This window comes from Leiobunum rupestre, chromosome 3, assembly GCF_980474605.1.
Source record: "Leiobunum rupestre chromosome 3, qqLeiRupe1.1.hap1, whole genome shotgun sequence".
NCBI classification, from domain to species: Eukaryota; Metazoa; Arthropoda; class Arachnida; order Opiliones; family Sclerosomatidae; genus Leiobunum; species Leiobunum rupestre.
The window spans coordinates 16,357,386-16,369,962 of record NC_143386.1 but is presented as its reverse complement, the minus strand read 5'-3'; the positions used below and the strand labels follow the sequence as shown (position 1 = coordinate 16,369,962).

The following is a 12,577-nucleotide window of genomic DNA, read 5'->3' as shown; positions in this document are numbered from 1 at the left end:
ATGGGTACCGATACCGCCTTTTTTACCGGTATGGTAAATCGATACTGATACCAATTTTTCTGACTGGCAAAATAGTGTACCGATAATATTTATTTGGTTTTCAGTTCACGTACAAAACGGACAGAGTGCAGCTCAGTTTTCTGCAGCTTTTGAGCACAAATGCCGTCCAAAACATAACTTACCACTGCCGCAACACAGTTGCCGTTCAAGACGCGGTTCGCAAAAACAACCGTCGAGCCTTGAAGCTGATGGCTTACAACGACTTGGAGCTAGCCGTAGACGGAAACCCAATGTTCACGTACAAAGTACTAGAGGATGGCTGCCAGGTACAGAAAATTTTCGCTTATAACCTCCCTATCATACCAGATCGTTACAAATTATCTCATAAGCGCCTATTGTTGGGAAATCGTTAGTAATTATATCATAGCTTTGTATCATTGTTAAATCGTTCCAAATTATCTCATACGGCTTCTTATTATTGGTAAATAGTTCCAAATTATCCAGGGTTGTCTGGATTAAACCACACTGGTTTTAACCATGGTTTAAAAGTGGGGTGGCGGAGTGGTTAGCACTTTCGCTAAAAATTTAATCATGATTGAATCATTTTTAATCTTTGTACAGCCTAAGCTTCAGAGTTAATTTAAATCTAATCTAATCACGATTTAAACACACGAGGGTGTCCTGATAACCATTGGAGTGATCTGCCCTTCGGTTTCAATCGTACATAAAGTTTGATCCAAACCCGAGACAAAAATCCGTATATTGTCGCCTAGAAGTCGGTTTTAGCATAACGAATTAACATACTTACTATGTAAGATTTCGGCTAAAATTTATATATTACAAAAGATTTTTTTTATATTTGGGGAAAAATGACTATGTGATCCCTCTCACACCCGAAGAGTAACCTTGGTTCCCCTAAAACAAACAAATAACCGGGTACAGGGGCGTAGAAACTGGGGGGGGGGGGAGGGGGCAGGGGCAGTGCCCCTCCCTATAATTTTGCTGGGAGGGGCAACTAATGTTATTGCCCCCTCCAACTTTTTGGTCAGTTGAAATCTTCAAAAGGCTCAAATTCTCATTTTAAAAGCATATAAAGCTTATAGAACCTCAACTTTGTTTAAATTTCAGTCTTTTACCGCCAATTTTCATAGTAGTAACAAGTACAAATGCATTCGGAGAAGCTACACTCCATTAAAAATTCAAAACCATTCTTCATACCCCTTTTCGTTTCTCTTTGCCCCCTCCAACTTCTAGAACGTTCCTACGCCCCTGACTGGGTATTTCATTGGTTCCCGAAATCTTACGTCTTCCGACGCCAATGAAGCGCACGCCGGAAACGTTTTTCTTCCCCCTTCTCATGCCCGGTAAAACTTCGAGCATGATGACTGCGGATGGTATGAACATAGTAATTCTCCCGAAAGTATAAATAAATACATTCCTGGCATTATATAAGTCATTGATTTCTTGATAATATATTTATACCTGTATGAGTTTAATGTAACATAATATAAATGATATTTACTGTTGCAGGAACGAAATAACAAGTGGGGTCAAACGAAACTGGAATACAAGACGGACAAAGCCATTAGGTTGCCATTGACCGATATCTCGCCAAGAGACAGTGGATTCAAGAACCAAGAATTTGGACTTGACATCGGGCCTGTCTGTTTCTCATAACTGGCTCATTCCTACTTAGACCAAAAATTAATATAAGTCTCGGGGTTTTTTAAATAAAAATGCATTGGACCAACTGAGGTTCGTGTTATTCCTGCCTTATTACATGACAAATTAGCCAATGCTTGAACAAATTTTCCAAAAGCAGAAGTCCCTAATAATTACCAACCATAAAAGTGCTAGTTAGCCGACAAAAATATATCTATAGATTTAAGAAGATTTTAATCCATACTAAAAGACGTTAAGTTCCTATAGCGAGGTAAATACAAATTAAAAACAAGTTATACACACTTACCACTAACTGTCAAAACGACGGCACTTATTATTGTTTATGTGAAAGAAGGTTGCAATTTTTTCGTAATAAACCGCATTAGCACGTGGTATATACAAAAACCTGCTGTTTTTCTAAATAACATCAGATTGCATTCATAATTATCTTTAATTACTGTTTATTTTAGGTTATGGAATTTTTAAAAACCGTGAGGAATTGTTTATCGCAATCCATTGCAACTTAAACAAAATTTACAAATGTATTTACCAGTATTATACCAAATGAGATGAGGTTCAATAATTCCACCATCGGTTCGTGCTCGATACCGCATATTTTGACCGAGCACTTAGGGTTGTCTTAGCATCCAAATGGCAGGGTTTCACGGTATACGTCTTATTATCAATTTGCGAAAGCGTCGGGTGGGTTTTGAATCCTGGTCTTCCTACTTGGCAGACGACCGTTCTATTACAGAACCACCGGCACATTTTAAGCGTAATTGAAAGTTAGAAATTAGTCTTAGTATATTAACAGTTAAAATAAATTTACATTTTGGTTCTTATTTAAATATAAGGAGATTTCGTGTTCGATTTAAATTATTTCGTAGAGGAATTCAAATGTTGTCACTTGTCTATTGAATAACAATAAATTCGGGACCTTCTGCTTGTCAAGCGAGTACTCTACCACCGAACCACCTACACATATTTGGGGAAAGTCCGTCTTCCTGAACAACAGTCAATTTATTCTGTAAGATTTTTATTATTAATAGATTAAATTAAAATTAATTGATTTAATTTAAAATACGGCTGTGGCCAGAAATCGAACCCGAGTGACTCGGGTTCGATTTCTGGCCACATTTTTAACAGGCGGATATTTTACCGCTAAGCTTTACACCAGGGGGTTGAGCGATGTTTAGACAACCAGCCTTGGAGAAAGTCCGTGTTCCTTTACGCTTTTTTAAACTTATTTACGTCATTTTATTCTATAATTTCTTTAATATTTATAAATTAAATTCATATTAAAAAAATATTTTAATTTAAAATACCGTTGTGGCCAGGAATCAAACCCGGGTTATATTCTTAGCAGGTGGATCTTTTACAGCTGAGCCATTGACTTCCACGTCTTTAAGTAAATAATATCATAGACAAACCATGGAAGAATAACGGGATAAGTTGAAATTTGCCGCGCTATTTAGTACAGTACGACAGCCAGGTGACGCTAGCATCTACTTTCAAAATAAACTTACATGGCCCAAAGGCTGAGTCGGCCCTCCTGTTATTTCTCCATGGACAAACTCTTCCGAGGAGAGGTATATTTTGGCTTGTCAACTTGTTATTTTTTATTTTTAAGTCGTCAACGAAGAGATCTACAGTCACTGGCGTTGTAATCTGACATCAAGCTGGCGAGAGTAATAAAACCTGTTCATTACTCAAATGGTGATATCTTGCCATTTCTGTCACTGTATATATTTGGGAGCTTGGTAACCCAGAAATAAGGCATAGACAGGAAATATAAACATTAATCAAATGGTTATAAAGTGCCCTTACTGTTGCTTGTAGATTACTTGGAACAAAGTACCTCAATAACGTTAATAACGCTTTGAAGACTTCTTTTTAGCCTAGGATAGCTTTATTAGAACACTCATTAAGAAATACAATCGGAAAAAATTTCATTATGTTTTGAAATATAATATTTAAGCTACATTTGTAATTTAAATATCGTAGGGTTTTCTTGAATCCATACTGATTTGTTAATGCTGTAGCTTCCATGGGAGTTCGATTCAACAGTGTATTACTTCAGAAATTTTTTATAGTGTTTTTAATCTAAGCAAATTTGTAAATTTTTCAAACGTTGTTTTTCCGATAAACATTTTTTCATTGATACAACGATATTATTAAGCTTTTGATTGGGTTTCTCGGATCGGTTCTGATGTGTCACAGTTGTAATTGAATAAAGAAATAACTTTCATAATACAGTGTACCAAATATATTTTCTGTAAAACCTCAAAGTTATCTTGTGCTGGTCCTACTTGCCCAAAAATTTAAAACATTTTGTATTTCAGTAAAGTTTTCTATGACACCGTACAAAGTTCTATCTGAGAAAACATATCTAACGCGTAATAGAACAAATTTTTTTAAGAAAATTGAGAATAAAACCATTTAAATTCTAAGATTTTATCAAATATAGTGTTTGAAAAAATTCATTTCTTCGAGTGTTAAAAACGTCCATACAATCCGTATTAGGTATACCGTTGACAATGATGCGATATAAAAATCATCTATTTGGTCACTAATTAAAAAAAAATATGTATATATTTTTGGAATACTGATAACCACAATCGATACAAATTAAGCTTTAACATAGTCAAGTACCCATTTCAAGAGGATCTATAGGCAGGCACTGCAAGGCTAGCTCAGAATCAGAATTTAATTATTTTAAGTTGTTCAAAAAAATGACATTAGCGGGCCAAGTCTTCTCCCCTCGCGAATGCAACGTGCCATCAAATATTTAACGGGGAAAACAAAATGATTATACAATCAAAGTCTGCGATTTTGCGCTAGATAAAGTTAAGTAATATTAAATTGAAGTTGGGTTTAATCAAGAACGTATTCAAGTAAGCAGAGAGTATGCAACCATAAATATAGACTTTGTTTTCATGATTCCCGAGGAGGCGGCGATCGTACCTTAGAGTCGTCCACCCGTTACTAGCAGGTAAGGGGGAAGATTACTCGAGGAAAGGCAGATTGGCGTGGTTTTCCGACCGACAATCACGAGACGATTAGAATACTAATCACATATTTTCTTTTCACCCGAATAGGTTTTAAGCTAAGTGGCCTAAAAAATATTATTATTCTAATATAAATATTTTCGAACTTCAAATTATTTTTTAAATAACGCATTGCCTTAACTATTTCTGACTATGGACTTTCATAATAACTTTTACGATTTAAATAGCATAGTTTTAATAGAATATGAAACTACGTGTAAGCACAAAAGATAGGACTAAAACCACGGTAGATGATTAACGCCATCTACTGAGCATATAATAAAGTTACGCAGATGTTTATTCATTTGAAATCTCAAGTAACATTGATTTCGAGCATAGACAGCATTGCCAAGTTAGCTTCAAGAAACATCAATGAAGCTTAAACGTTAAAAACGTCGGTTGCTTAAGCTATTCGCTGTGCTTTATATCTGCATAATTCACACTGACGAAATTACTTCTAGCATAAGTAACATAAAATTCATGAGTATTATATATAAATATTTCCTTCAATGATACTTTGTCGCTGAACGATTGCTTAATCGGAGAATTTTCGTAACAGGAAACTCTTTACTTTCTGCTACCTTGGTTTACAAATTCACTGCCACGTTAATTTGAAGGCGATAAATACGAGATAAAAAGCATTTTGGTCTCAAATTTGAAAATAACTACATTGACTAAAGAAAGTGATACTAATAAATTTTATGTTCTGATTCAATAAATTATAATTTTGCCCAAATAAGTCTTATTTTTTCTTTTAAAAACGTTAAATTTCCACTAAGCATTGGTTAACTAACTTTTAGTTAGTCGTTACCTAATACTAAAAACTAGTAACGACTGGTGGAGCGTTGTCAGTCGTTAACCAGATAATAAATTTAGCGGAAAATACTATCATTAAAAAGAATAGCTTTAGGAGATAGGAAGTGCCGTACTTATGTTTATTATGTTACTTATGCTTCTAGATTTGGATATCAAGATCAGTGTTCTTTTACGCTCTGCCGTATCATCGAGATAAGAGGCGATTGTCGGAATAAAGCGTTATATGGAAACTACGATTAAGTACATCTATATTTTGAAACGTGTAATTTGATCAACTGCTCGGTTCTAAGCCGAGACCGTAACAAATAATTAGAAGAATATTTTAAATAGTTTTGGTCCTTTTAAAATTTATTATACAGTATAATCAGTAAGACAGCAAAAACAAGAGGTCTTCTATCGAAACGCAGGTAGAGGAAATGTGATCAGGCTCGTTGGCTCGTTATACAGTGATTCCTAGTCTTCGTGACAAGAATTGCACCGAGCCCAGCTAACCCGTAAAAATCTAAATGTAGAGTTAACAAAGTCGAAAGTATATGCTAAAAAAGGTAAAATTTCATTTTTACATTTTGTTGAAAGTCACAGACCTAAAGATTTATCTTTTTATATACTATTTTGTGAAATTAATAACTTAGTTTCCCAAGCCAACTAATTAATTTAATGTTGAATAAATATTATTTGAAATATTTTAATTTGATTTTCTTGATATACTACGGTGACAATGAACGAACATTTTACCGTTGCTTTATATATTGATAATTTGCAAAAGAAAATGGATTTATTTAGTAGCTGCTTCCAATTACCATTCGGACAAGTGGTTTTCACTTTGTTCTTGGGGTTGATTCTGTATTTGTGCATAAAGCACCATTTATTGTTGCAATATTTCAAGAAACGCGGAATAAGTGGTCCTAAGCCAACCATGTTCGTTGGAAACTTATTCCAACTCAGGGCCAGTGGCCGAATGCTTCACGAAACCATGGCGAATTGGACTAAAGAGTACGGAAATGTCTTCGGTATGTTTTTCGGTCCACAGCCTGGATTAGTAGTAAGCGACCCTGACATTCTGAAGGACATTATGATTCGACACTTTAATAATTTTACCAATCGCACGAGATTTACTGTAAGCTTACCAACGGTGTCCGATAGTATACTCCTTGCAATGGGCAATAGATGGCGTACCACTCGACACTTGTTAACTCCGGCATTTAGTAGCAGCAAACTTAAACTATTGACCAAAGCCATGAATGAACAAACGGATGCATTGGTGGAAGTACTCGTGAAATGCATTGAACAGAACATAAACGTCGTTGAGGTGTTTCAAGCATTAACCTTCGATGTCATCGGAGAGTGCGCTTTGGCTCTCAATGTCAATTGTCAAAGGAACTTTCGCGACGAGTTCCTGATATCCGTGAGAAATTACATTCAAAATAGTGGAAATCCAGTTGTTAGAGTCGCAGTGGCCCTTCCCGTGTTTGGAAAACTTTTGATCTTGCTCAACAAATTTTTACCAGCTGGAAAGCTAACGGATATGATCGTAAGTAACTTGAAACACGTCATTGCGTTACGTAGGAGAGACCGCACTAAACGCAGAATGGATCTACTTCAATTTCTACTCGATGCTGAAGATGTTGAACTAAAAGACAATGACAATAAAAAGACTTTAACGGACAAAGAGATTATTGGCAATGCATTTGTCTTTCTAATTGCCGGTTTTGAAACTACGGCTACTACTCTGGGATTAGCTTTCTACTTGTTGGCATTACATCCCGATATACAAGACAAACTCTATAAAAGCATAATGCATAAGTTGAAAGACGTCGACAGTCCTACTTACGAAGAGGTGTTCGAGGTGACGTACCACGGTACCTAGATCAAGTATTGAACGAAACGTTGAGGTAAGCTGCTTAAGAAATATTTAAGTTTAAAAGTAGAAATTTCAGGGTTAGACTACGCAGAGTAACGACTACTTTTAATTTCACTGATAACCAGGGTTGTATAACAACAATACAACGAAATTGTACTTTTGAGAAGAAAATCTAAAATTTTGAAATATCATAAACTTAGAAGAGATAAGTGAAACATTTCACTCTTAAAACTGTTGAGCGCCTTAAATTAAAATTATACCCAGAGCGGCTTTGGAATTTAAATATTTATAATTGTTGAACATCTGATTTCGACTTCAATTAAGAATTAATATCGTAGGCTTCTGAGGCTGAAATTAATGTTATTGCCTACATTATAGTGAATGATTACGTAACTGATTAGATATTTAACACTGTAATTTAAAAGACTGTACTCAGTTTCTGTCCGATGGTTTTTAAGAAAAACGCGCTTTCGACAAGTTAGTTTTAGATTTGAGTATACTTTAACTATATTTAATTTTGTTTATTTGGGTTTCTTTAGATTGTACCCTCCAGTGCCGCATTTCATACTACGTAAACCGGAGAATGACATCCAAATAGGAGAGGTCTTCATACCGAAAGGGGTCGTGGTCTTAGCGCCGGCTTGGAAACTTCACCACGACCCAAAACACTGGACGAACCCTGAAGTGTTCGATCCCGATAGATTCAGCCAATATCAAGACTGGTTCATTCTTGCCATTCGGAATTGGACCGAGGAATTGCATCGGATTCAGGTTCGCGCAGCTCGAGATGAAGTTCGCTGTCATCAAAGTACTCAAATCGTTTGAAATCATTCCATCGTCGAGAACCAATAATCCAATAGAATTAATATGCCCATCTATATTATTAAGTGCCAAAACTGGAATAACTCTTAAACTCTTGCCAAGAAACAAAATAAAATTAAGTTTCTTGTATTACTGTTCCCAAATTCGGATTTTCGCTCAGGTTATTCGAATGTACCTTAAACTTTCAAGTATAGTGTACGCCACTATTGCGAACAGTTAATTTTTTATAAATAAAAGTGTTATTTTAATCCAACTTGAACTCTCGTTTTCTGTAATTTCTGCTAGAAATTCTGAAAGTAACGAAAATGTAAATTAAAGTATAGTGTAATTAACGAAGCCAGCCCCTAGTAACACCCCCCCTTTTTTTATTTGCAATTTACGATCAATAACAAATAAATTAGGAGGAGTGCTATAGCTTTAATCTCTTCAATTTTGATTTTATTAACATTACCCTTAAGTTGAAGAAAATTTCTGGGGCTTCAATTCTTACCCCTTAAACCAAATTCTATTTTGAGCTTATTTAGTCTTAGTAGTTCTTTTAATATGAATTGGGGCTTCTGCAACTAAAGAATCTTAGCTAAATTTAGGACAAATTTTCACAAAATTATACTTTTCATACTTCTTATTGAACCTTCTTATAATAATGATTCAAGATAAAAGACTAAACTAATCATTTATATAAATAAAGCAATTTGTTTTGAAAGAAAAACATAGGTAAAACTAATGATTTATTAATTTTACATCAAATCTTAGAACCCCTAATCAAAAGAGATAATGAGATAGAGAGAAATAATCTCTTATTAACCTTCTATCATAAAATATTGCCTGGCCTGAACCCCATTTAAATTCTTAATTTAACTCGATCCTTCTGATAAAGTAATTAAAGCATTAGCTAAATTATATCCCCATATAAAAGTCCAAAATAACCCAAAACTAAGGATAAAATAGACTTTCTAGCCAACATCATTAATTTGTCCAAAATAATAATAAATAAAAAAGCAAAAAATCTAGCCTAAAAAACAAATAACAACTTAATAAGCCTATGAAAATAATATTACCATATTCTGCAATAAAAATTAAAGCAAAACGTCCTACGCCATATTCAATATTAAAACCAGAGACCAACTCAGACTCACCTTCAGCAAAATCCAAAGAGCTACCATTAGTCTCCGCGAAGCAAGATAAAAGTCATACACCTAATAAGTTCAATAAAACACCCAATTTCGTGAAAGATAAATCCTAACTTGATATCAAGTTGTAATCCCAACTAATTGAACTACGCTTAGTAAAATCAGAGCCAAACTCACTTCTTAAAGGGATCCCTCACTCACAACAGGGGAAGGCATAGGGGTCACAAAAAAATTTGTTTTCAAGCACACTGCAAGTCTGGATTTTATGTTACCCCTATGCCTCCCCCTGTTTTGAGTGAGGGATCCCTTTAAGAAATAGTTTGAGCTACAGCTCGATAACAACCTAATATTTTCGAAATAGAACTAGAACTTCAACCAGCCCTACACTTACTAAAAGACACTAATATCAAAGTTTAACTTACAAAAAAAAGATAATTCTTATAAACAAGTTGGCAAGCTTGCCAAAATATACCTCTCCCAGAGGCGGATCTTGATTTTGTGGGGCCCCAGGTGCATCCGGATCTGGAGGCCCCGGGGCCTGGCCCCTAATTGACCCTAGTAAGAATGGGATGATTCACTAAAATGAATAATTCAGAAAATTGTTTTCTATTAAAAAATATGGCATTCTCAATTAAAAAAATCACAGTAAAGCTCTGCATCATATTTTTAGAAAATAAGTATTACTAATTAATAAAGATGAGAGTGGTGCTCGTCTAAAGTGGAACTTTTCTTGCCTTAATTCTTGAGAACTTATCAATAATAGATTCATTATCTAAGAATTGAACAAAATCATTTTCTATAAACATGAGTGACTCAAGGAATTACGTAAATAATTCTTAACCCGTTTAAGCACGGAGAACGAACGTTCAGCGCTTGCATTGCAGATAGGCATTGTCAAATATTGTTTCTACGTTAGGAAATGTGGACTGCAGTCCGTCAATTAATAGTTTATACATATCCACCGGATCGGTTACGTTTTCTTCCTTAGTATATTTGATGAAATGGAGAACTTCATCTTTAAAATTTTCGATGTCGATATCATTGCCGTATTTCAACGATAATCTATCCACACATTCAATAGTTTCATCGCTACTCATTTTCTCATTGAAATAAACTTGGAAATCATTCAAACATCGCTGCAAATAGTGGATCTCCTGGATATCTCTGATTCGAGTACATCACATATCACATTATGTATGTTAACGATAAATGATTGCCTACCATCGAAACGTGTGCCATTATTGGATGTTTCTCAAAACTGGAATTTCCTTTTCCTTATTCTGCCATCACCATCTTTATAGTTTCTATTCTCGGTTAGTAAATTTGCTTCGTTCTCAATATCTTCAAATTTGTCTCCTACATCCTTTATAAAATCGGAAAGAGACTTGTTAAGATTAGCCCCATGAAGTAAATTCGATTGCACGTCTTGTAAAGATTTGCTTGTAGTATTTATCCGCTGCAACAGTTTGTCCCACAGCACAGTTATTAAGGCTATTTCATAATCATCAAATTTTTTTGCTAACTTTTTTGCCTCTAATGTACTGATTGTTTTCTCCGTTTCGCTGACACTAATTTGAATCAATGATTCCTTTATATTTTTATAATTTAATATTAAGGCTGAAACGGCGTCTGCTTTAGCCGACCACCTAGTGTCGCTTATTCTCTTCACATTTTTCTTTTTTAGTATTAGTATCCGGTAAACTATCCTTCAGGATATTCTATCGTCGAGTGAATGAAGAAAAATACACATATATATTCTGAACCAAGTTCAAGAAGTGCAATGCCCTGAACATGATTCGGCAGCAGAATTCACAATTAAATTTAGGGTATGACTGGCACATGGTATATATGTATCTGTTCCAACATACTATTTCAATCTTGATTGTAATCCGTTGTATTTACCAGACATGTTAGCCGCATTATCGTAAGTTCGGCCTCTACAATATCTTATATCAATACCTAGATTTTGCAATAATTCCAATACTACTTTTTCTAAATATGCTGCATCATGCTTCTCAATTTGAAAGAATCCAAAAAATCTTTCTTGGATATCTCCTTGCTTATTGACGAACCATAAGATTAGAGTCAATTGGTCTATGTGGGTTGTATCGGGAGTCGAATCAACAATTATCGAAAAATACAATGCTTCTTGTACTTCAGAGTTCAGCAACTAAAAACTTTTCGACTTCGCTCCCCATCATATTTGTAAACTCGTCACACACAGTGTGCGACAATTAATTAACGTTACCTCTACCAGGATTACTGAATTTTTGCAAATGATTACTCAAAAAAGTGAAAAACTATCAAATTCAACGAGATAGTCTATGCAACTTAGGAAATTTCCTCTTCGATTCGAATCTGTCTTCTCTGTGGCCACGAAATGATATTCCCAAATTTGCTAAAAGTTTAACTGTCGCAATAATTCGCTTTAAAACTTCTCGCCAATATTTATGTTCCACGTCTATTTGCTGTGCCATGCGTGAGTTGATACGTCCAGAAATTGATAACCGTTTTTTTAGACAAAATATTGATTTAAAATGACCTTTGGAAGATTCATGCTCTTTTAAATTTCTTACTAAATTTCTGCAGTCGCTGAATACTGTTATCATCTTTATTTGAGATTTGGAAAAAAATTTACATACATAACAATAAATAGATTTTTTCGTTTCTGAGAATAGTAACCATTCTCGAAATTCTTTGGTGCCGTTTGCTTTCAAGCAATAAAAGTGAGACTCAGACAGATTTCTATAGTATGTTCGGTTTTTTTCGATATATTCAACTTTGAGTTTTGTGATATCACCAGTGTTGCAAGGTTTATATATTAAATAATATTCTACCATCTCGTATAGGCCAGGTCCATTGGGGTGATAGCTGTTTTATCGTCTTTTAGTCCAAAGTCTTCAAGCATGTACTGAATTTTCGTGGACTGATGGATTTGGAATCTTCCATCCTCCCTCCGCTCGATTTGAACGCCAAGATAATGTGACACCTCTCCAACGTCCTTGATCTCGAAGAACTTGTTGAGAGTTTGATCAAGTTGATCTATCGTAGTGGTGCGTTGACTTGCTACTAGAAGATCGTTCACCTAGAGTAGAATGTACGTCCAATGATCTTCGTCCTCGTGCTGGGAGTAAAGTCCAGGATCTGCCTTGCTCCTTATGAAGCCTTGCTTCAAGAGTGCTTCATTAGCTTTCTGGTTCCAGGCTCTGGCTGACTGCTTGAGACCGTAAATAGTATGA

The 12,577-nt window shown here is 35.0% G+C and overlaps 1 protein-coding gene and 1 pseudogene across 1 annotated transcript in view; both read left to right on the top strand.

The window, feature by feature from the left end:
• LOC149949688 (uncharacterized) overlaps window positions 1-1,751 on the top strand; it is a 30,779-nt gene extending 29,028 nt beyond the window's left edge. The window contains exons 43-44 of the mRNA XM_090167874.1: window positions 105-326; window positions 1,531-1,751. Coding sequence (XP_090024000.1) covers window positions 105-326; window positions 1,531-1,677 — 369 coding nt within the window. The 3' untranslated portion in view covers window positions 1,678-1,751. The remainder of the gene's footprint in view (window positions 1-104; window positions 327-1,530) is intronic.
• A 4,543-nt stretch (window positions 1,752-6,294) lies between these two features.
• On the top strand, window positions 6,295-8,428 carry LOC149949687 (cytochrome P450 3A41-like; annotated as a pseudogene).
• The last annotated feature ends 4,149 nt before the right edge of the window (window positions 8,429-12,577 follow it).